Below are 25872 nucleotides of genomic sequence, written 5' to 3' on the forward strand. Positions count from 1 at the left end.
AACATCTTTTCCAACAGAAAAACCTAAGGAAAAAAACCTGACTATGTTGGGAGGATGTAGGATTCTGGTAAGTACGTATGTATTGTTAGGTTTTCTGGCTTACTATTCAGGGCAAAAAGTCAGGCTTGGAAAAGATTTGTCTTTGTCCAGGCAGAGGTGTAGAGAGGTGGTGTGTTTGTTCTCAGCAGCTAGAGGATGGGAGTATGGGTCTATGAGTGGACAAGGACTCGGTCAGCACCGATTCTGAAATGTCTAAAACAGAATGAGAGAGTGAAGGCCACTTCAGAGCCAAGGTTCAAAAGGTAGAGGATCACACCTACTGAGCCAAATCCAGAGTCACGGCCTCAAATCAGACAGGCCGCTTTAAAGCACCAGTAGATCAATCAGATCAGAGATTGGCTGGATCTGTAGAGTAGTGAATGACCTCACAATGTAGACAGAGGTGTACGGATTAGACTTATAGTAATGTTTCCAAATGTATGAAAATGCTAAAACAGAAATATCACATCGAGATAAGTAATCAAACCCTTTGGACTTTCTACGGTACTTTGTTGAAAGACATAACGTTTTGAGTGTGAAGTGACTGTCCCAGACCACAATCTTTCTCTCGTTGTCAGATACAATGGATGTTGTAAAACAAGACTTTAGATTGTAAATAAAATATTTTATTACTAATACAATTTTCAGAGTGATCTGTTGCCTTTCTAAAACAATAGGTCTTATCTCCAAAGGTTCTAGGACAGTTGATAAAGAGAGGGTTTGACGTAGGAACCGTAAACTACAGTTTTAGGGTTACATAAATCTCAGTGGAAGCTAAATCTAAATGAAAAGATCTTTGATCCTAATTGTGCTTTTGCTTGGTGAACAAAGAATTAAGGTCAGCGAAGTGGAAAAAAATACATTCTCCTGCGCAAGTAAAGCAAGTAAATACACATTCATCCACAAAAAATTACTGGCAGGCCCTCCCTCCCTTTTATCTTTCCCAGTGATAAATCCCAGAGGAGTTCCAAACAATACTTTACTCCATCAGCAAGAGCCACAGCATCTTGTTTGTGGTGAAATGAGGCTGCTTCCTATTGTTCCACTAGGTCTTCTTTGGCTGGCCATCATGGTCACAAACATGCACACCACGGTTCGGGCAGCAGGTAAGTGATTTGATTATATTTAAAATGCAATCAGAGTATTTTTTTTTGGTCTGCAGCTTAGACTGCAGTGGTTCACAGATCACATCAACCTTGGTTCAGTCACTGACTCCTGCCTGCTGCCAAAAAATGTGAGCGATTAGCTTGTGGATAAGCTTTTGTACAACTTGGCTATAAGATGGCTAACATGGTATCTACATCGTTTAACATAGGTGTACTATCACTTGTGAGTTATTAGTTTTTTTGTTCAACAAAAACCATTGAAAGATTTTTGAAAAGCATACACTGGAAAAAAAACAAAGAGTTGCAAGAGCATGAGATAACTGTCAAGATGTTACCTGAACTATTCAAAGTTGCCTGCCAAAGTCGGCCTGATACTTGTATCAGATGTCGTGTGTGTGTGTGTGTGTGTGTGTGTGTGTGTGTGTGTGTGTGTGTGTGTGTGTGTGTGATTGTTTCTTGCAGAGCATCATGGTTGTTGTACAGCTTTCTCCAAAGTACCCTCTGAAAGCCTAATGAAAAGAGGAGGGAAGGTGCGGTGCCACCGGCAGGATATTACAGAAGGTTGCAGGATTAATGCTGTGTAAGATTATGTTTTCGCCCCCCTTTTTTTTTTGTTTTTTTTTGGTAATAATTTATTGTATTATGTTATTGTATGAGTTCTTGAGCTACGCTCACCAGTATCAACTTAAGTCCCACAACAATATGACCTTGTTTTCAAAGTGACATAATAGACACTGAAACCGAAACTCTTTAACGATGTCTCATATTATTTTTCGTAGCTGTTTATCTATCTTTTTTTGCTTCCACCCATTCTTCATGCCATTGGCACTATCATATTGAGAACTTTTTGTTGTTTCTGTTTCTTCTCAAGTGTACTAAGGTTGAAACACCGCCAAGTGTGTGTGAACCCAAGACCTCATAAGATGCGAAACCTTCTGAAAGTTTTGTGGTAATGTAGGCACCCGTACACCCAGTGCACTAACAATGTACAAAACAGCGACAAAACCTCTTGGAAATCTGGTCCGACACGACTCTATTTCAAAATGTTCCCTATCCTCAGTAACACAGTGGCAAGAACAAGTATGTGATATGTCAATTTAATATACAGTTTTTGTCTATACAACAGTGTTATAAGCATACACCTAGATACTGATGTACTGATATGTTTTGAGCTTCGGATGTTGAAGCACTGAGCACAAGGTCAAAGTAAAAGCATATCTGGCATCAGACACTGGCGGGTGTTTGGATGACGACTACTGTATTTCCAAAAAATCAACAGTTGCTGGCTAGAAATGAAATCACCACAATTACCACATGTACTGTAGCAGCATAAAGTCAGAGCCAATCCCTGCTGGGTGTATAGATGGTATTGAAGATACTAGATAATAGGTTTTGAGTGGTACTTTCCTTAAAACAAAATGGTTTTGAAGCAATAGACCACAAATGGAAACTCAGCAGCTTGTTTAGCAATACAGCATAGCCACAGTTAATGTGTGGTTATGTGGTAAGGTGGGAATTTATTATCACACACGCACACAATGATAACAGACTTAAACAAACAAAACCTATTTTCACTGTCTATTTTCACACACCTTTTTTCCCCCCAAGTACACAAAAAAAAAAAATCCTAAGTGGCAATTAATCATTCACCAGTGCTTTCCGAAACCCATTTTGTCACTGTAAAGTTATGCTGAGCTGCCTTCTTTGTGTTTTTATCCAACAGCCGCACTAAAACTGGTGAGAGAGTGGGAAAGCCCGGCCGCCTGAACAAGAGGAGGACTAAAAGCTGAACAATCATCTTCTGTCACTATTAGTACTTGTCTTCTGTTGAACTGCAGAGTCATCAAGACTAAGTCAAGTTATCTCTGCCAGGAGAGGCATGCATACAAGCTCTGTTTCTGCAATACTATGAATGTGCCAGTGGGGTTTTAGGGCCTGACACCTTATTGTTGACAGTGACTCTCATAGGCTGACACAGGCTGACACAACTGTAACAGTTTGCTAATATGTATGCCTCTTTGAATTTGATATGCCGGTGTTTATATCCTGTATAGTGCCATTTATCATTTCAACATGCCACCTTAACAAAGTTTCTTCAGTCACCAAATGCATTTCTGCTGGACACGTGGGTGAGGTGTAACTTATAAATACACATATCAAAGAGTGACGCACAAATTGAACCACACACAGGTGCAGGGACAAAGGGAAGTCAAGAACATTGAAGTCAAATAAAGATATAATTTGAAACACAATTGGCTGAGAGAACAATGCATCTTTCAGTGATTCCATGTCTTCAGGCAGTGTGATATGATGTTGGGAATATTAAAAAGCCTTGGCACAAGGAAGCAGGACAAGATAAATGAACACCTCTGCCATTTCAAGGGCCAATGCAAAACATGCCACAGAATTTCCCAGCATTAAAAGCACCGTGAACCAGTGTGTTAATGAGCAATTCACTTGCTTTGTTTGTGTCCTGCTGTGACGCACATCCATGCCACGGGGTGATGATGTAATACATATTTGTGTCAGCTGCAGACGGTGGCATGTTAATGGTTGCAATACACTGCAAAGTGTTACGAACTGAAAGATGATCGGCTCAGTGCAGACTTCATTTTTAAATGATGTGTTACAGACAGGATCACATTCGATGTGTTTGTTTGGCCTCAAAGCAACGCGTTGCATAATATCCACTTTAGACCACTGACTCTACTACAGCCAGCAGTCAACTGGCTTTGCTTAACACAGATACTGAAACAGAGGGAACAAGTTATTCTGGCTGTTTGAAAGTAATAAAATAAACCCTTAGCACCTCTGAAGGGTGTGATGTCTTCTCTGTTCAATACATACACACAGCATGCATTAATGACAAACAGGATGTAGGTGAACTTTGTTCTGATTTTGCTGGCAGGGGGGATTAATTTTTAATTAAAAAGAATGAAAAACAAAGACGGGCTACAAGCTAGAGGTAGCTCTGGTGAAAAAGAAAGGGTTTTCCCCTTTTCTCCAAACTATTCCAAGCATCTGCAAGTTGTCTTTTATTTTCCGTGCAGATATGAGAGTGGTATTGTTTGTATTCCTATACGTGTGAGTATGCGCGCTTTAAAGTTGTGTATCACGTTCTATTTCTTTAAGTGTTACAACGGTTTTCATTTTATATCTTTATTGCTTAAATAAAAGCATTATTGTTGTGACAGTTTGTGAAAACAAATTCCTTGAATGTTTATTAAAGGGTTAATGATTTACCTGTTTCCCTGTGGGGATGTTTCTTTGCCGCGACACGTCTTCTTGCTTGTTGATGGGTTTTAATCTGCTTCTTGATAAGTACATGCTTACAGCAGGTCAACCGTACACGCTCAAACACGGAAGAAAGCTTTTGTCCCCGTCTCATGAAAATTAGAAGAATGCACACAGTTAACGGAGGTTTTTTCCAAAGTGTTTGATAGAGCTCCTGCGAAAAAAACTATTTAAAGCTGTTGGGAAAAACGTGCCCAGCTGCAGCCGGCGCGTTCGCGTTTTATTTCCTCAAATAAAATCCCAGCATTTGGAGGCATTTTCCCTGCAGCAGGTAGGGAAACAGAAATTCAAAACACAAACAGTTCTCCACAGAAAAACAAAGCACAAGCTCAAGCATGTTTACTTTTTGCTTTCCTTGTTCCTTTTGTTATGAAAAAAAAAAAAATCACCTGCTGTGTTAATAAATGCAAATGTGCTGCATGATTTGATGAGATAATAACTGAATAACTGAAACGGCATTGCAGCACACACACTGCAAACAGCTATCACTGAGGCCGTTTCCTTGATAGAAATGGATCCAATGACAACTGCTGAGCGCACGTTCTGTTCTGCACAGCTCTACACTACTTAGGGAAAGTTGCTATTGATTTTTTTAGAAATCTAGGGATTTGCAATTTTCAGAAATATCTCAACAGCTACTGGAGAATGGGATGAATGGTTCTATGTTCTTTTAACATTACTTTTACAGTACATTTATTTATTTATTATTTTTTTATCCAAATCAACTTACAAGGCAAGCAAAAAGCTAAGTGACATTGAAAATAAAGTAGGGAAGCGTTTCGGTTTTATCAGATCTATGTAACAGAAGGATGAAGGGTTACACGTAGGAAGTAGTGTCTTTAGTTATTTTCTGGCTATTATGTGACTATTAGTCAGCTTGTTCCACCGCTGTGGTTCACTGAGCTGAAAGAGATTTGCTTGGCACCTGCATATGGGTGTTCAAGTAGGAAGGTGCTGCTAAGTTGACACCTGTTGACCCTGTAGCCAAGTGTCCTTGAACCTGATATCTGGCCAGGTGCGTGCTGGTCCTAAGATGATGCTTATGGCCGAGTTGTATGAAATACAATATTGGCGGGGAAATCTAGCACTTCTGTCTTGAAAAGGTCGAGTTGAGAAAGGTTAGATGGAGAAACTGAGAACAGAACCTCCACACGTGGAGAGGCGATGAGAGCTGGATCCTTGCCCATGTCAAGTGAAGACATGCTTATTCTCAGGTGTATAAATATGGTAACTATGCACCTGACCACATACTGTACCACTAGTGGTAAATGAGACAAGTTTTGTTGATGTTATTTAAAAAGTACTGGTTACATCAGAGTAAAAGATAGCAGGGCATTAGACTAAATACTGGGTTGTTTACCTATATGGATTACTGTTGCAGAAGGCAGGCAGTCATTGAAAGTAGGTAGGTCATAGTTTAAACAAGCAGACAAACTGGTTTTAGGCAAGTAACCATGAAAAAATCTAAGATTAATCTGTCTCTTCTCTTGAAACTGATACAGTGACTACACGTGAACGTTGGGAAACGAAAGTTAACTTTGCAAAATAAAAGTCTTTAACTGTCATAGTTCATCTAAACACTGCCCATATTTCAGTGATCACCAACAGTGGACAAGGGCTCCATTATTTTCATGTTTATTGCAGTTATAAAGCAGTTGTGACACAGACGAGCACATAAACATTAGTTGGGATAAAAAACATTTCAATTCAGATACACACAGAGGACAAAAGGACAGTTACTTCATTGAGAATATAAAAGTAATATTACACAACTCATAAATAACATGCATACAAATATAAAGGCAGTGATGGGGTGGCAGTCATAATGTGTGTGCATGTTTCAGTAAATCATCTCAGTGTGGCTGCATCACTTAAACTTCACAGATGTAAGGCATGAGTCTTTAATCGAGACACTTACAGTACAAACAGTACACAAACAGATCTTCAATAAAAGGTCTGGCAGGAGATAATACAGTACGTGCATACGTTTGTGCACTATCCTTCACACCGTTGTGAAATAGTTAATACAATACAATAAATGAACGTGCTTTTATGTGAAATTAGAAATGTTTTACTTTTGTTTACAGTTTGGCTGAACTGCAACAGTGACATAGCGTTCTGTACTGCTATGCTCACTGGTCATGTAGAAGATTTGCATGTTTTCATGAATAAAATGCAGGTGTACACCTACGTATTTTATATAAACAACAATAACTGACATTACAAATAGAGATTTGGTCATAGTTTGCAGCTTGTTTCTTTACAGAGAAAAGAGATCGTGATCAGCCATGACTTACTGTAGTTGCTAATGATGCCAACAGTAGTGTGTTTTTTGGACTATCAAGCTACTTGTGCAACATATTTAGCACGTTTAGAGTGATGCAATATGTGCAAAAAAGTAAAAGAAGTTGACACAGGTGAGCTTCATGCAATGTAACCATATCTTGGTAGAACATAAGATTATTTGAACCAAATGTTTCCACCCTGGATGATCAGACCCCCATGGGCACAACATGATAAAGTGATGACAAATAAAATATATAAAATTACACAATTTGTTTATTTATATATTTATATTATATATTATATATTATTATTTATATATTTTTGCTTGTGAAACACATGCATTCACCTCTTCAACTCTCCCAAATTCCTTCATATTGAACATGGTTGCTCATGACTCCTCCATTAAGACTATAAGGTGATGTCTGAGGGTCATGAGTAAATGCTACGTTTGTGAATCACTGGTTTAATATATTCTGAGAATAAGGATAGACGGGGAAATTTTGAAATGTTTTAATGGGGTTGATACTTTTTACCGCTATTAAAACCAGTGTACACATATATCACACATATTTAAGCACATGTAAAGAAAAGTAGTGCCTGCACTAAAGCGCTTTGGTCTGGTCAGGTCTGACTCTATGGATGTGCGTGAGTACGTGTCAGCAAAGGTTCAGTCAGTCCTGTGCATACAATGCAGAGAATACAACATGAAAAAGGCACTGTGGAGAGAGAGAAAGGAGAGCTAGCCATGCAGGCCTGGTAGTGCGTGGATGTGTGCGTGTTCCTGCAAAACTGAGTCCCCCAGAGTTGTAGTCCAAGTATCGCATCACGCGTCGTCTTCCGAGCATCCGTCGCTCCTCTCTCGCTCTCTGTGTCGCTGGATGGCTCGCCAGATGCGGCAGAGGACTCCTCCCCTGCAGCAAAGACAGTTTCTACTTCACATTTCTTATTTTGGGTAAGTGAAAAAGGATAAATTGCACTTGTTTATACCCTCTGCTATGTCACTGGTTTCCTCAAAGGTGGTTAACCACTGGCAGTTTTGTTAAAAAAAAAAAAAAAAGAGGAACTATTAAAAACTTCTTAACTTCACATTTTACATGCAGCCTGATTTGAAAAAACCCAGAGGGAACAGACAATGCAAAACATGTCCTATGACTTTAAAAAGCACCATTTTATTTAAATTTCACTGCCTGTAAAGGTTTTTCAAAACATTACCTGAGTTTTTTTCCCCTGACATCACTGATGCTGTGAATTCTGGACAGTTTCTTTTACTTTGCAGCGTTAAACACCAAATTATACGTTTACACAGATGTGCATATAAAAAACGAATAAAGAATAATTCAAAAGATATATTGTCTAACTGCTTCAGGGATTAAATGTGTGTATAGCTGGTCCAAACTGGCACAGTGGAATGAACAGTGAAGTGAAAGTTGGTCATTATAAAGAGACACGGAGGTGCAATGCTGTTTTCTCTAGGATCTTGGTAATGATGATCATAATAAAGCAAAAATAGAAATGAAAACTACAAATGACTGTACAGCCGGTCAGTCCTGGTGTGAACTGGGTGTGAATTGTGGATAGAGTGTTTAGAAAGGTGTAAGGGAAGGAGGTTCAGGCCATTTGCAACAGTCAATTAGTTTCATTAAAAGTTCCCGCCTAACAGTTTTGTTGTCACGGGATGGGCGGTGATGAGAAAGCAAATACCGTAGACGTAGACAGCGGAGGTCATCTTTGGTAACATCTTTGAGAATGTCAGTCAGAGTGTATTCCTCCAGCACAAACTAGGATACAAAACAGAAAACTGTTCTGTGAGCCATCACACTATTATCACACTGTGTGCTGACATGGCGTCGGGAAAAAGAACAAGGCGCTATAGATATTCAACCTTTTCTATGGTGTCAGCATCTGCCCCCTGCTCTTTCAGCCAGTCGATGAGCTGCTTGTCCGGCTCATGGTCTGCTGGGATGGGGAAGATGGAGGGGAGTGAAATGTCTGTGAAGAAATAGAGCTGTGAAATGACGCAGGCCTTAACACAAACCCAAACTGAGGAAAGAGCTGTCTGTACTCCGAGACGTGTTTACCCGGTGGTCTGTGTCTGACTCGGACCAGGTCCATGTCATGTGTTCTCTGCTGCAGTGTGGCCTTCAGGACCTGCTGATACTCCTTCTCCTTCTGCAGCAGCTCCTCCAGTAGCCTGAAGCAGCAGTAAGATCTGTCAAAAAAAATCTCCCAGGAATACAACATGGAGGGCTGCTGTACTGCAGATAGCAGATGCAAATAGAAACAGTCCATGGACTTTAAATTCCAGAATAAACCTGGGATAAATCAATCAACGCGATGTTCTGTGTCATTTATCACCTGATATGATATCATGTTTTCAATCCACTATTGTCTCGGCCAGAAATAATTCATAATACTGATATTATGGTAAGATAAGATAAATATGCTATCAGTCAGTCATCTGTTTACTGTTGTGTTCTGGCTTTCTTTGGCAAATGCATTACAGTTAAAAGTAAATCGGATGAACAGATAAATTTGTTTAGATACTTTAAGTCTGACGAAGTGGTGGACTGACTTCCAAAATGGGCACACTCAAGGTGAAGCAGAGTCACAGATTGGTTTCCACACACATTAAGCATATTGAAAAATGCTTTGCTGAAAATGTGTCAAAGGCGTATAATTGATACTGAACTGTGGAGTTAGACCATTAAACGGTATTTCATCATTCGGGCAGGGCAGAAATAAAGCTTGATGACGCACTGCGCCCACCTAACTGAAGTGAGCCCGGAACACTGATTGTTATATTGCTAATAGTGATAATAAGTCCAGCCTTGAAACACAGGTCCAAGAGTGTGTCATGTAACTAACTTGGTGTGTTAAGATACGTTTATGCTCTCTCCACGTTGTCTCTGCTCCCAGCATTTCAGTGCAGACATTTTGAAACAAACATAGGATGTGTTAAGGGCATTAAAGGGTTAAATGAAAATTAAACAAATGACTCCCAGGCATTTGGATGGAAGCCAGGAGCGGGGCTTTTTTTTTTAAGGTTTCAAATTCAGAGTTTCCATTTAGTCTGCAAGGATCAAACAAAAGAGTAATCATTTGATCATTTTCTCGTGAGTGAGCATGTTTATTATTTTGAAAATATGTCTGGCGGTCACAGTCTTCAAATGTAAATAATGTAGGATGTAATAATAAAGGAAGTAACAATTGTGTTTCCATCTCAAGGAAGGAAGTCTTCAATAGTTTTTGAGTGGCAGGGTTGTCTTTGTAGACTTTTGTTTTACTGTAGAAGATCATATGACGATCTAAAACGTCTAGGATGTGTAGTAGGATGGCAGCTGTCTGTTTAAATGAAGATATTTTAACATACGTATATTTTTAGAAATCCTATGCAGGTTATTAACAGAACCTGACAAACTAAAAGTTGAATAATCTCTATGAGCTTTTGTATTGTCCTATATTTGTAAAACCATTGTGCTATTCCCATACTGCTGCTCTAACCTGTTGTCTGTCGTTATCCAGCACATCAAGCAGCGACTCATATGTTCCATTCATAGAAAGCTCACGTGTTTGTTTGCATATTTGGGAGCGTGTTTGGTCTTGTAGGTGCACATTCTCTTCATCTTTTCCACTTCTTGTCATGAAAATGGGAGGAATTTAATCATCATAACTACTTTTCACACGATATGTTCATGTCTGGAGCAATATTTCCATGAGTGTGTGGGTGTCTGTGGGAAAAAGCATGTGTTGAAAGTATTTAAATCACGCTCTCTCCCCTCAGGTTATGGAAAGCAAAGATACTGGTATTGCCAGTGTGCGGTTGCTTACCTGTTGGTCTCCTGTTTGAGCCGTCCCAGCTGAGCTCCCAGCTGATGGTGTGAGCGCTGATGCTCCTGAGAGTGGACAGAGTTGAGCGTGCTCACTGCAGAGTGGGTGGGATCAGCTGTTGTCCCAGAATCGTCATTGTGCGAAGCTAAGCCAGGAACAAACTCTGCTTCCTCCTCATCCACCTCGTCCTCTTTCTCGGCGCCCTCACACTCCGACGCTGGGCCAAAATGGGTCTGCAGCTCTGTAGATGACAATCGAAAGGTCACAGTTCTGCCTACTAGTTTAGAGATTCAATACAACAGCGTCTTATGACTGATATTTCTGTATGAACGTGCCAATGGATGACAGTAAATTGTGACATCTAAAAATGTGCATTTGTCCACAAGATGGCGCCAAAAAGTGTGGCTGCAGCAGCCCGACCCACTTACCTGGTATGAGGATGGTGATTGCAGCCTGCACAGCTCTGCGGATGATGTTATCCATAGCAAACATCCAGTGAGGTTTAATGTGATGATTCCTCAGGACCTTATTCACCTGAGAATGTTGGACGCAAACAAAACCAGGACAAACATTCAGACGTGATGATGATGATTCTGTAAAAGCAAACTTACAAATGCAAACTCATGTGAGGCACGAACTGTGAGAACTGACCGAGTCCTGGAAACCAAAGAGCACCAACTGTATCTGGTTAATGGAAGTGGAGTCGAAGTCCAGGTCGAGCTTGAGCTTGGAGATGGTGGCCGCCATGACGCGCCGCTCTGGGGAATGGATGAAGTCTCGAAGGATGCAGATGATCTGCTTGATGTGCTCGACAGACAGCTGGAGCTCCTCGCTGCCCTATACACACATACATGTACATACATATAATTCTATACAGATATGACCAATTCAAAGGCGCTTTAAAGTAAACTGATCATTTCATCAGTGGTTTGTGATCTTTTTTTTTTAACAGTGATGTTTCAGCCCCCAAGTGGTGATTTTGAGCAATGACACTGACAACAATGCAGGCTCTTTTCCTGTCATACATATTTTTACATTTACATTGATTTTCTTTTCCAACACTGAAAGAATAGTATACTACTCATGATTTGATGACCTCACCAACATGACTTCACAGGAACTTTACCTAAACTTGTGTTAATTTTTATGTTCGTGCATATATTTATTTATTTCTTCAGCAAATTTCCATACATGAGCTTTAGAGTTTATTTTTCTAGCGATGACATTTATTGTAGATGACAAGCGCAATAGGAGGATGGGTATTTGAATGTATGGTTGTCTACTGGAGTAAAGTCTTTTTTTTTAAATACTGAATGTCACCCACCAATATAAAAATGTATTTACTTTGTTTTTTTTATTTATCTATGATGCCCTTGGCATGAATGGGAGCTGTCATATTTATCTTTTTAAGAAGAAATAGTGGGCACTTCTTCTGCACTCACAAATACACACAGACCTGAATGTGGTTCTCCATCAGGTTAGAGATGACCTTCTCCTGGTCTTCATTGAGGACTTTAAACAGAATGGCCCGTCTCTCACTGTCTTTCTTCAGCAGGAACAGGCCGCTATCCCTGTCCTCGGGGGACGGGGGAGCACTGCGGTCTTCCGATGCCAAACCCTCATCTGGCACACTGCAATACGCACATAAACACGCAGTGATCTCACAGCAACATAAAACCACAAATGATTTACAAAAGTGTGATGCACCGTTCAGTTTATTTACAGATACAAGCCTCGCCTGGCTACTATGTGTGCCCAGGGAAGTGCAGAGGCAGCATGAGTCAGCTCCGAAAGCCGTGCATGTGTGTATACACACACTTGCCTGTGCGCGTGCAGATGTGCACGTGCTGGTGCGTGTGTGCTCAGCCGCCAGCTGAAGCTCATAAAATGATCAGACTTCATTATATTAGCGCTGTAAAAAGCAGCGGAGCGCACTGTGTGCACAACAAGGCCACCTGCCAGTCACACATGTACACACACACACACACATACACATTCATCCACATCTTTTCACATGAACTGACCAGCGCCTGGAGGAGTTGTCAGCAGTAATGTGCCGTTTTAATAATTCAGGGATATGTGACACATTGGTTTCCCATTTAAAAATAATTATTAATTCAACAAGAAAGTTCTAATGCCTTCCAGAATTAACAAGCCAAGATATGGATAGTCAGTGTTAAATTCAACACAAGCGGCAGCAGATGAGACATTTAAGAATTCTGGATTTGACTGGTTCTCAAAATCACATGAAATCTGTGAACACCTGAGTGACTCGCTATTTGCTCACACAGGCTGCACATACACACCTCAGGTAGTTTGAATTGGGGCGCTTGAGAAGGGTGTCGTGACTGGAGCTTTTCTTCTTATGGAAGAAAACATCGTGTTTGGAGTCGCAGTCTGGGCTCACAGAGCCGTGTTCACTGCTGCTGCTCCCCGTGGCCTCGCACTGCAACTGCACGGGCAGCAAAACATTGTGGATGTTATCTGCAAAAAGATACACACACAGAAAACGTCTATGAAGGACTAGAGAAGGCAAAAATATTAAGTCACACCCTACAAATTTAGTGGGAGTATTCTACTCCGCGTGTATGCGTGGTAACCTGATGGTTTGAAGGCGATCTTGCTCTTCTTGCCCTTGGTGATTTGCCTGACAAAGGTGTCTCTAAGCAGATCGGAGGCGATGGCTCTCTTATGAGGGTCTGGCTCAAAGCAGCGTAAGATAAACGACTTGGCCTCCAGTGACAAAGACTCAGGGATCTCCGGGTGAATCTTGAACATGCCCACCTATAACACACAGCCACAGAGACGCATGTAAACTGTTATTGTTCACAAAAGCCTTTGACTGCTGAAAGATACGTTTTGGAGCATTAATCTTTAACATGGCAGCTCATAAACAGTGTGTGTTGCACTGTTGGCATTTAAAGCACACTTGCCCTTTCACCTTCTAAAGGAACACACATGCACAAAGACTCACCGTCCTACCTTAAACATAGCAGCCTGTGGTTCCCCCAGCTCATGGAAGGGGGGTTTCCCAGTGGCCATTTCAATGATTGTGCACCCCAGGGACCAGATATCAGCCGGGGCTCCATACCCTCGAGGACCCTTATCAATGATTTCTGGTGCCATGTACTGCAGGGTGCCTGCAGACAGAGAGGTAGACGGTAACCTAGAGCAATGATTTCCTACAGATAAAGACATGTAATTAAGCTTATTAACCAATAATTATAGCAAATATTTGTCCAACTCACAAACTGAAATGGAAATTTAGAAATATAACTTTTTACTAGAAGGTTTTTTTTTATATAAAAGTCGATTAGAAGTCATGCATTCATCTTTCTAGAGGTCTTATTATTAAACTGTTGCATACATGATTTGTTTTAGACTACTGTATATATATTAAACTATACATTTGCATTTTGCATTTGAAATTCAGGCCACGTTTTGACAAATGCAAATGTCATTATAGTTTATTTTATTGACTGAGGTTTAGGTATAGTTCATAAGAAACTGCCATTAAAAAGAATAATTACGTGTATCTTAAAGTATTAAAGTATTCCATTTGTAATCTACAATTCTGAGCAGGCTTGGCATTTGTGCTCTGCCCTAAATTCTGATGTAAACGGATAGAAACAGAGTTATAAAAGGAGACGAGTCAGAGAGGGCAGAGAGAAAAGGCAGAGCAGAGACAGATAAGGACACATGCACATACACACACCTGCTAATGAAAGGTAAACACCCTTCTGCCTCCTGCTTGATTAGCTAATCTAATTACACACCTTGCTGGCCGCTGGACAAGGCCAGATGGCCATTGAATGTGCATGTCCCTAAGTGTGCACATGCACATTCATACACGCTCGTGTTTCCATAGAGGCTGATAGTGGCTCTTGACATTTCGAGGGTCATTTGATATTTACACTAGTAGTCTGAGACCTGCAGCATTTCTATGACTCCATTTATGCAGCCCAGACTGAATTACTTACTCTGTTTATGCATGGCAGCACTTTGTCAAGCTCAGACTTGTGTGGAGTGTCTGTCTCTGGGAGTCCTTAAGCACTATTCATCCACTTTCTTTTGAAAATGTTGTTTGGTAACGTCGGTGGTGTGGTGTTTGGTGGCATATTAAGATGTAAAACAGTAGAAATAGAATTTAATAGTTTTAAAACTGTATGTAAATTAATGTATTATGTTAATTTTGGTAATGGGTCTATTATTTATTTGCATTAGGTGGATGGAAATGAATCTAATGTACAGATACAATTTGTGCTAACAAGCAAAAAAACTGCTAAATTACCTGCTCAAAAACCACAGAATGAGTTTCACTGGGGGTTTGCTTACATGAACGAAATCTCCATGAAATCTCTCTCTATGTCCACTTTTATTTCTATTTGAAATTTGGGGATTTTGGGACATGCCAGTTACAAATTAAACATACACAGTATATGTTTTTGTGTGATATAAGCAGGACAAGAATGGCTTTTATTGCAGGAAGAATTAGCATTAGTTACCGGTGAATGTTTCTGTGCACGGGTTGACTCCAGCCAAACGCTTCGAAGTACCAAAGTCTGAGATCTTCAAGACGCCACTGTAGGTGTTCACTAAGACATTATCACCCTAATAGGGAAACAGACAGACACAGACACAGAGGAAGAAAACAGGTTTTTATGTGGTACAGTATGAGCAAGAATCGACTTTTACCCTGAATTTGTTTGTTGCCAAAAGACTGCAGTGCTTACTCATTGCTGCAGCATGACGCTTGCAACATGAAGGAAAATCAACAGTGCAGCGAACATTAATGGTGGCTCTGTTCCAGTGAACGTCACCGTGACTCATCAGGCACAAAGGAACCTGATGTGTCAAAGATCTCGTAACAGTGGGTAAACCACACGAGCAATTACTAACATTACTGGTGGCTGGGATTTTATTTAGTGATTGTATTTCCATGATCCTGCTTTAATTGTTGCTAATCTCTACTGTAGTGTAATAGCACATGTAACTGAGACAGAGCCGTCATCAATGTCAAAATACTTGCCAACACATGTCAACATGTCTGCTGTAAAAAAAAAAAAAAAAGGCAATGGGAGGGGAGCGGTTCAGCTTCCTTTGGATTCATGATTGACTTGTTGCCTTATAGACAATCAGAGCAATAACTAAGAGTGAGGAAACCACAGATAATTAAATTATCACTTGCATTTGACAACTGGGATACGGACCACTCATCTCTACATCACAGGCGGCTGTAAACCCACAGCACCGCCGACTGCGCGCAGACTCCACGCACCTTGATATCTCTGTGGACGATCTGGTTTTCGTGCAGGTATCGGAGCCCCTCCAGGATCTGCCTGGTGTAAAATATTATTGTCGCCTCCTTCAGAGGGCCCCATTTCGACCGCAGCAGCGCGGACAGGCTTCCTGGAGAAAGGAGAGAAGGAGTGTCCAAAACCTATCATGAAATGGGAAGATGACCAAGCAGTTAGAGAGACCGCCCAGTAACCGAAAGGTCACAAGAATCGATCTCTGACTATTCGTGCGCGAGTTAGGCCTGAGTGGTACTTTAGGTTCCTTTACCAGCCTACCTTTAGGGAAACACTCCACTCAGATTAAGAAGATTTGATATATTTTGTTGTTGTGTTGAGTCTAAATGCCTTTTACAGCGTTAACAGTGTTTCTTACCACACAAAGTAATTATATTATTACACAAGACTCTATGTGTTCCCTTCTCTCTCTCTCTCTCTCTTGTACAAACACACCTCCGGGCACTTGTTCCATGAAGATCTTGATGTACCCATTCTCAGAAACGGAGCCCAAGTACTGAACAATGTTCCTGTGCTTCAAGTACTTGTGAAGGGCGATCTCTTCATGAAGGGGCTGAGAGTACCTGATCCACAGAGAGAGAGAGAGGGAGAGACAGAGATTTTATTCAGTTTGCCTATTCTTTTTCAGGTATGTGAAGACAGGAAGTGATCATTATGGAGTTATGTGTTGGTTAGGCCACCACTGAGGTAATATATACAGCTTCTTAATTAACATGCAATGTAAAACATTAATATTTTACAATTACAAAAATCGAAAGCCATCTAGACTATCACACGCTGCCACGCACACCTACCTGCTGTCTCTTTCAGGGATTTCTTTGATAGCTATTCGGACCTGGTTGCTGAGGTCTCGTCCAGCATACACAACTCCATAGGTGCCGCGTCCCAACACCACCCTGTCCCCCGTCTCGTTGGTGTCGTACTCATACTATAAACCCACAAATATTTTTAATGAGACTTTAAGTGGCTTAGAAGATTGATATTTCACCGGTTATATTTATGCACCCTCTGACCTCCAGCGTATCTGCATCTCCCTCCCCTTCCAGCTCCACAGCATTTCCTGTGCTATCAGATATCATCTCCTTCACCATGGAGCAGAACCTGGAACACATATAGAAAAAGAACCACAAACACCAACACATTACGCCATCAGTGTTTCCAGCTCCATCAGCTTATACGGTCGTTTTTTTTTTTTTGGTTTTGCTGTTTTTTTTTTGTTTTTTTTTTTTTTTATCTAATCGCACAAACGAAGTGTACGAACACAAACGCAGACAAACACACACACCTACACAGACACATCTAGAGGTGTGTATCCTCACCGACCGCACTGCTCCTCGGTGGAGAAGTAGATCTGGAAGTCATCGGAGTTATCGTGGACATAGAGGAAGCAGCAACGTTCGTCGAACTTACTGATACTGCAGACAGAAGAGATGCAGTAGGTGAAAGCTGTATTTTTTTTTATCTCTTGATATCCAACATGAATGTATTTTATTCACCTCCGCCTATTTATTCATACCTAATGCCTTTGATGGACATTGCAGTGAAGTTCCACTCATGGATGCCCTTCTGTGGAATAAGTTTGAATTTTTCACATTATTCATTTTTGCTCATAATGGTCACATAACCAGGATTCAAGCATTAGGACATGTAAAGTTAAATCTTTGGATAGGAGAATGATGAATAGTGAGATTAAGCTAAAACATGGATTTTTATGTGATGGAAAATTTGTGTAAAACAGGTGAATGGAAACACCTTTATTGTGAATGTTTCAATGCAATAAAATGTTTTGTGAAGCGATAAAGCAAAAAAAAAAAAAAGACAAACGCATGACATTCTTACTGTTTCAGCAGGAGAAACATGCCAGATAGAGACGTTCTTCTCTTCTGCCTCGTTGTTAATGGACACGTATGATGGCTGGTACACTTTAGTTGGCTCCAGGATCAACACCTGTCGTGTTAGAATAAAAGATCAATAGACACGTTAGCATGTGGTTTGAATGCTGTACCTAATTGAGCATCTGTGTGCCTTTGTACCGGAAATCGCAGTCTATTGGTGGTGCCCTGCGTGGCCTCGACTATAATGTCCATCCAGAAGTTGAGTCTCTCCCTCTGAGGGGAGTGTTCCACTGTCTGCTTCTTAAACCTCTGGATCAGCTGTAAATTCTGCACCACTGACCGCAAATACCTGGAAATAAAAAGACAAATGACAGAAAAAGGCAAAAGAAGAGGCCGAGACAAAAGAACTACTCTCTATTAACCACCTAATACAAACTACCACTTTCTAAAATCCTTCTCTAATATTTATGAGTACAAATTGTGACAGTAGGTTGAAAACATTCCCTTTGACTGGCTTTACGCTGCACTGCTGACTTACTTTTAGTTACTGCCTTCCGACAACCTGCAATCCTTCAACTACAGACTGACAAAGAAAGAATATATCTTTACCAGATGGGAGGCTTGAGTTTGAAGAGTTTCTCAGCAGCCTGAGTAGCTTTAGGGATGTCGTTGGCCAACATGCTGACAGTGAAGAACTGGCCCACGTCCCAGTAGTTATTCATCTTCTCCAGGGAACCTTTGCGCCCCAACAGACTGTTCAACCTCACACCTAAGGCATAAGATCATCTAGTTAGTTCATTTGATAGAAATCTACACACCTGCATCTTATATGGTGTCTATATATCCAGGTGTCTAACGTCTGTATATGCACTGAACACCGATCAAGGGGACGTCATGCTCAGGATGCTCTCACCTATTTTCCTCAGTTCAATGGAGCTTTCAAACTGCTGCCCAGCGACTATGAGGAGGACAGCCAGGTTGATACCAGAGTAGAGAGTGGGCTGCAGCTCAAAACCTTTCCTGTACCTGTGGGTGCGAGGTGACTCACACGTGAATTCATGAACGCGATTACACGTCGACGCGTTTATTTTCGTGCTCTTACCACTGTATTGCGTTGTCCCTGTTTTTAGTGTCTTTGCAGTCTGAGTCTAGGAAGATGTCCTTGTATATCCGTCCACAAAGGCAGAACATGTCCGGTGCTGGGTGTTCACACGACTGTAACACCTGCAGCATCACCCTGAGAGCCTGCTCTCTGTCGCCAGGACTGTTTCTCCTGCAAACAGATACATTCAATAGATGTTAGCTGTAATTAACAATTCTGGTTCATAGCTGTACATACAGTTGTGCTATGATAAATCAGATTCTGGTCTAAACCGTACTGTGTTCTGTCTTTGCTCTACTGAAAGGTAGACAAGGACATTTTCTATTTAAACTGAAAGTTAAAGGTGAATAAACTTTAACTATACAACTAAAGTTTGTATAATCCCATCCTGAACCTATTCAAGACATTACAACTGGGTTTCTTTAAGCTGCTGTGTACCTGTTGAGAGCAAAGGCGTAGTGGAACTGAATCATTGGCTGAGTTGCCAGATCACACGTTGGGAGCATCTCCAGAGTTTGCACCAGCTTCACCATGGCATCATAGTCCTGGTGGTCAGATAAGGTGAAATAATATGTTATATGCTGTTGCTACTGCAGCTCTACGTTTAGACCATGTTGCACACGTTGGTACCTGTATGTCTCTGTAGGAAAACAGCAGGTTCATGACGATGTCCTGTGTGAGGACTTCGGTGTTGTCGATTCTGAGTTTGATACGCGAGAGCTCTTTGGCCAGCTCCTCTCCCTGGTACTTCTCCCTGGCCTTCCTGATGTCGTTGAGCAGGGTGTCCTTGAAGGAGGCACTGCATAGGACACAAAAACACACCACAAAGGGAGACAGCGATAGCTTTTATAGATATTCCACCTTTGTAAAGGGTTTTTTAAGCTCAAATGTAAAACAAGTGGATAGAAACACGCCTCCTGATTACCCCAGTTTTCAAAGTCCTCTTGCAGGGCTTACAGATCAGACAGACAGATACTTCAATATTCAGTTTTTAATCTGTCTTAACTTTATTTTTATTTATTTTTTCATCAATTGTCATTTGTTCACAGAAAAAGAAAAAGTGGAAAATTCTGTGTAGGACAATTTGTGTTTCCGTCAGTGTTTGTCTCACCATGATGTGACGTGAATGTCCTTCAACAGACTGGTGAAGCGGTCGGTCAGAGGAACACACAGCGGCCCCAGCAGGTTGTCCCAGCTGGGCTGCATGTACTCACTGGCCCGGCGCTGGGCATCACTCTCACAGCACATATACTCATGGTTAGGAGTAACTATGTAGGGGATGAAGTAGTAGTTACCACTGGATGCCTGGAAGGAAAACAGGAGGGGGGGGGGTTACAATGCAAACAAGAGGAGTCTGATTTCAGTCTGAGCAGTAGAGGTGAATTTAAAGTACTTGTGTAAACACTGTATAATACAGCTACATTAAATATCAGATAAACACACATGCTGGATAATGATGCCAGGTGTTAAAGGCAGAAAAAGACAGGGAGAGGGAAGGAGGGGGTTGGATGAGAGAGGGGGGTGGGGATAAGAGAGTAATTAATAAGGAGGGTTGGTACGAACCTGCCTCTCCCCCAGTGATGGCTGGGATGGACAAGCGACAGGGATAATAAATGAATGAATAAATGTTTTTGACTTATTATAGTATAGTAGAGTATATAGGCAGAAGAGCTGCCAGACCAGAAGAGAAGAGGAAGGCTGAGGGAGAGGTTCATGGATGCGGTAAAGGAGGATATGAGAAAGCCTGGTGTGCCAGACATACCTGTAAAGGCATCAGTAAAAATAGAAAAAGAAGAAGGCACACAGACGAACTAGTGAAGTGATGTGACAGGAGCTCACTTATTAACAATCCAAAGAAGACGCAAGATATACTGTATGTGCAACAAGGTACGACAGCTCGTTTACTTTCTTAGAAGACTGAGGTTATTTGGAGCCAGTACACAGATTGGAGTCAAGTGTTTTACAGGATTCTCTGAAAAGATGCTGACTTTACATGAGGAATATCAGCTGTTGCCTTCAGAGAGAAGATTTAAAGATCCACGCATTTGACTGAACAAATAAAACGTTTGCTCCTCAGGCTGGTGGTTTCTTAGAAGGCCCTAGTAAACTCCAAATGTTGGACCTGCGATAACTTATCATATGGTCTGATATGATGGTTATTATTGTGTTGAATGCAGGAGTATGCATGGCAAATAAGCCAAAGCGCAGGTGAGGGATTCACTCCTATGCGTGCGTATGTGAGGCTATAAGAGGAGGTTACTCACACTGGAGTTAGACAAATGTCGGTACTTATTTTTATTTTTTTACTGTCCTTCTACTGCTACTCAACGGCTATATTTTTAATTTAATACAAAAAAAATATTGAACTTTTGATTTTTACTTCTACTTCAGTTTAATAATTTCAGATCTTAACTTCACTCAAATGCATTTATGTATTTTTGGGTGCAATGAAATTTGTCAGCAGACCTATGTCAGTGATGTGGAAATGTTTGTATATCATCCTTTAAGATGACTTTAAGAATGAGGAAGCTCATGGTAAATGAAGAGTTGGTAGGCTATTCATAAATTTTATCATCCCATCTAAGACGGGATGGCACTTCCTGTTCTATTTTCGTTGTGATTAATTGGAGCTCAAGTTAAGATACTATCATCAAAACACAAGCTACAGAATCTCCGTCATGTCCCAAAGTCATTTTTTCCTTCTTTGGCTTTGTGAGTTGCGTGTTGTTACTGGATTTAATTTGTTATTCACACAACATCCCATGGGGAGGTCAGTGACATTCAGCCCCTCCTCCATGTTTAGTATTATTATTAGTCTATGGGAGAATCTCCCAGCATGCTTTAGTGCACAACGGTACCTACTTTATTGCGCAATCCAGAGCCTCTGTACTCTGGAGGCAACTGAACCCAAGGAAAACCTAATGCTGGAGGCCGAGCAGCCTACTCCACACACACACACACACACACACACACATACCCACACACACACACACACAAACACACACATACTTTAGCAATTGTCTTCCTGTGTGTATGTGAGAAAGAGAGAGAGCGTGAGAGCAATAGAGTGACAGAATAGCATGTATGAATTCCTGCACGTGTTTGTGCATGAGAGGACGGACAGCACTTGTCACGAATACTATTCCACAAATAGAACAAACAGTATGTGGACATAAATCACACTGAAACACACACACACGCAGAAACTTACGGTGTTTTTCTGCGCCACCATGTCCTGTAAGGAAATAACACAAGTGGAATTTCAGAATGGATCTCAGCACCCGAAACTTCCTATGTATTCTTGTAGCTCGTTGGAGCTACACTGCACTGTACTACGCTTTACTATTTCAACCCCTTGCGGCACAGGCCACTAGCCTGTAAATAACTGAGTGGATCACCTTGTTCCAAGGAGGCGCAAAAGGAATGGCATCCATGAACTTTGATTTCAGTGAGAGGATATTAAAAGGGGTGTGTGTACCTTCAGTGACTGGGCAGTGTCGGGGTCGGTGTCGTGGTACAGGATGACATTGTTGGCCATGTCGAAGCTCTCCCTCACGCCCAAGTGGTAAAACAAGGAGGGTTGCCGAAACACATCGCTCATGTCCACAACTGCGATGTCTACAAGGACAAAGAGTAGAAAGATGATGATGATACATACACACACACACAACTAAAGTGGACGAACATCATCACATTAAGAAATAATAGCTTCTAATTGGAGGTCCTTCTTGAGTGAAACGATAGAAGGAGAGTAATCCTTCAATCAAGCTGGTAGTTTTTTTAATAATTACAGAGTTCCTGGATCAAATTACGACGTGTCTGCATAAGGGAAACAAGAACGGGACAGTGTGCAGACACGAAGAACCACATTTTCCTCGGGTAGCTTTATAGACGTAATAATTATATACACACAATCTGAAACCTGGTACTGTTGAATGTGTGAATGAAATATCTCTTGCTGAGCTCCGCCCCCTAGGCTTTAGAAGATCCTGAATGTATCAGTTATTAATAGGATTTCTGAAAGCTTTTCCAAAGGAAATGCAAACAAAATACATTTTTGATATAAGCAATATATTCATTATGTCCAATTTTGTAATCGTACCATCGACTTAAATGTTTGCACATCTTTCTGGGGATCTTTATGTGGGAGTCTCTGCCTTCCATCCCTTGCGACATGAGGGCACAGTGTGAAGTGCTTATGTCAATTTGCTGATAATGCCAATGCCAACATGCTGATGTAACACTTGCCCACGTTGTCATCTTAGTTTAGCGTGCACAAACCAAATGACTAGTTAAATACTGATCTGGCAATCACCAGTGTAATTACAAATAATCCTGAGGGGGCACATTCATGTCTGTAACAAATGACATGAAAATCCATTCAAAAAGTTGATGATCTCCGAATCAACACGTTCTATTGATATCAGGATATACGCTTTGGATTTCTGAATATTATACTTTTACACTGCAGTATTTCACAGCGAACCTTCTGACCTGTCATAGCTGGAAAACCACAGGCAGGATCAGTAACACAAACAGTGTCTCGATACCATTTACTAAAGGTTTTCCAGTTCCCAGCTCTGCATTGTGCAAGCAGGCTCTGTGTCATGGCTTAGTGGGAAACATCAAAGTCAGCAGTTCATGATTAATTACACTTAGGACTGCGTCTTACTTGTTCTGACAAGTCAAATGTCTGCCATTAGACACGTTTAACTCTTCTTACCCCTCTGCTTTTTTTTCTCAAGTTGAACACGGTCATGCGTATCCTCTCTGACAGAAGCTAGAGATTTAGTGGATCATTTGTTCCGTCAACCCAAACTGTGTGATATTTTCTGCAAGCAGGCCCAGGCCCAGGATATTTGTCGAGATAAAACCTCCTATCTGTGTCATCTTCAGCAGAGCTGTGGACAACACCATCGCCCGGTATAAATAGCTCGCAATTAAAGGCTTTTGAGAGGAGCTCTGGTTTCACTGAACTGATGAGCGGCGAAGTGTTTGCTTTCATGACGAAGACAGATGAATCATGCAATTGAAAAGTAGTTGGGAGACACAGAGGACTATTTATACTCAGTCAGTAAAGGCGTTCAGATTGTGTAAGCAGGTGAACATTTTGGAATTGCGTGGTTCTTTTGCATTAATTTGTCATAAAACTTGATCTGATCTTCAACTAAGTCAAGAGTATTAACAAATATCATGTGCCTAAGATAATAACAACACAATAACACAACACAAAAAATGTGATCTTTCATGTCTTTACTGTGAACAACCATAAAAACCTCATGGTGACGGTGGAAAAAGTATGTGAACCCTTTGAATAATGAAGAAAAAAAAAAAGTTAATTGGAGTCAGGTGTCACTGACCGAATTCAGGAGGAATTTTAGCCCATTCTCCCTGCAGAACTGCTTAAACATCTCATGTCTGTGGCTCTCTTCAAATCGTTCCATAGCATCTCTATTGGGTTGAGGTCTGTGTTTTTTGTCAGTCGAAGTCAGTAACACCTGACTCCTATTAGCTTTGTTGAGGTCATTATTTAAAGGGTTCACATACTTTTTTTCCACTATCACTATGATGTTTTTATAGTTGTGTGTCATTACTTTACGTACATTATAGTGGTTAATACTCTTGACTTAGATTCAAGGTTCACATACTTTTTCTTACCACTGTATATCCTCAGGTCATGTCCGGAGAACATCATTGTAGTAGAAAATAGGAGATGATAAAATTCTCACTTTGTGATTGGCTTGTATTGTACATCAATCCAAACAATGATGGTAATCTCACTTCACTGTGACAACACTGATGAATGTAAATCGACCATGACCGTGCATGTGAGCAGATGCATGCTTCTAAATACTGGATGTATGAGAGTAAGTTTGTAGGTAGTTTATGGTGATCTCCAGCAGCATACTCCCAACAGCTCTCCTGATGAATAACACGACCTGTTTCGACAGCGTGTCAGTGGCTGTTTCCCCTTGTTCTGCTGTGAACATGCTGAAACACCGTTTGTGTAAAAACCGTTAACTCTTGCAGCCGTTTTTGTCTAGTTTTAACCGAGACGACCTGCTCATGATCCAAACACACGCACACACACACACACACACAGAAACACACACACACACCTGCATCGTAGAAACTATCCAGGACTGATGTTTCTCCGAAGTCCAGTCTCCCAAAGGTGACGGTGGTGAGCAGGGCGCTCTCGGAGTCGCAGGCTCTCTGCAGACACTGCAGCGCTCCGGACTCCGGGCTGCTGGCCATCACCGACTTCAGCCCGTCGTTCAGGACGTACACGACCCGCAGAGAGCGCTGTTTGAACGGGGGACTGGGACTGGACACCTCGCCCCTCTCTCGATCCCTGTCTCTATCCCGCTCCGCCGCGCACACCCCAGCGGAGTGCTCCCCTCCCATGTCGGCGACCTGCGCGCTCTGCCCCGTTTCCATAGCGAGAACCTGGAGCGAGTGTCTCTGCTTTACCTCCTTCCTGCTCCGGTCACTTTCCACCTCTCCCTGTCGTTAATCCCTTTATCCTGTCCTCTCCCCCCCAGTGTCGTCCTCCTCACGCTCACTTGTTGCGCACCTGCCGTCGCCGGAGAGGAGCGCGTCTGAGTTTGTCTCCGCGCATCTCCGCCTCATTAACTCACATCATCTGCCGATTATCTCGCACCAAGAAGTCCGCTTCACCCAAACTGGATCCGACTAGATCCCGAAGAGAGAGGAGGAGATGTGGGGAGAGGGAGGAGAGTGTGTGGGGGGGGGGAGACATAAAAACGCATCTATAAGTTGAATTATTCTCTTTGGCCTGTCGCCTTTAACCTGGTTTAAAGTTTCCCACGGACACTGTGTTTATGTTTCAGGATAAAATCAGGACGGTTTCCGTCCCCTGCCGTCCTGTCCACAGTTTGCAATGTTATCGCCATGTCGTTAGTTGTCTAAATATAAAACTGTATGTCCTTCAAACTGCAGCCAAGTTATTCTCAGTTCTCCCAGCACATGAATTTATCAGGGAGCAGATGTGATGATTTCAAGTCATTTATTTTATCATCCAGAATCAGGTTCCACAGCATCTTATG

At 41.5% G+C, this 25872-nt stretch overlaps 1 protein-coding gene across 4 annotated transcripts; it reads right to left on the reverse strand.

Moving 5' to 3' along the window:
- Window positions 1-6058: 6058 nt before the first annotated feature.
- map3k15 (mitogen-activated protein kinase kinase kinase 15) lies at window positions 6059-25507 on the reverse strand. Of its 4 annotated transcripts, none has more exons than XM_026362962.1 (29): window positions 24922-25507; window positions 22281-22420; window positions 22014-22037; window positions 19914-20107; window positions 19433-19601; window positions 19241-19347; window positions 18803-18973; window positions 18614-18726; window positions 18310-18469; window positions 17899-18049; window positions 17705-17812; window positions 17382-17431; window positions 17185-17280; window positions 16879-16966; window positions 16660-16793; window positions 16301-16428; window positions 15832-15962; window positions 15059-15164; window positions 13536-13693; window positions 13154-13337; window positions 12860-13037; window positions 12010-12184; window positions 11205-11390; window positions 10982-11087; window positions 10554-10794; window positions 8804-8916; window positions 8608-8714; window positions 8427-8503; window positions 6059-7636 (listed from the first exon to the last, which is right to left on the reverse strand). In XM_026362962.1, exons 1-29 carry the CDS (start codon window positions 25241-25243, stop codon window positions 7549-7551), a joined length of 4005 nt encoding a protein of 1334 aa, XP_026218747.1. In that variant the 5' UTR covers window positions 25244-25507; the 3' UTR covers window positions 6059-7548. The 4 variants fall into 4 exon arrangements, 3 of the variants coding, with proteins under 3 accessions (XP_026218747.1, XP_026218745.1, XP_026218746.1); XM_026362960.1 differs by having other exon boundaries at window positions 13536-13735; XM_026362961.1 differs by lacking the exon at window positions 22014-22037 and having other exon boundaries at window positions 13536-13735.
- Window positions 25508-25872: the final 365 nt, after the last annotated feature.

The sequence above is a fragment of the Anabas testudineus genome, chromosome 2 (genome assembly GCF_900324465.2).
Source record: "Anabas testudineus chromosome 2, fAnaTes1.2, whole genome shotgun sequence".
NCBI classification, from domain to species: domain Eukaryota; kingdom Metazoa; phylum Chordata; class Actinopteri; order Anabantiformes; family Anabantidae; genus Anabas; species Anabas testudineus.

Coding starts and splice junctions, on each gene's coding strand:
- map3k15 (XM_026362960.1), bottom strand. CDS start 25,243: ATGGAAACGGGGCAGAGCGCGCAGGTCGCCGACATGGGAGGGGAGCAC. Junction 16,429..16,659: donor ATCCCTGAAAGAGACAGCAG/GTAGGTGTGCGT, acceptor TCTGTGGATCAG/GTACTCTCAGCCCCTTCATG. Junction 8,917..10,553: donor CTCAAACAGGAGACCAACAG/GTAAGCAACCGC, acceptor CTGCTGCTTCAG/GCTACTGGAGGAGCTGCTGC.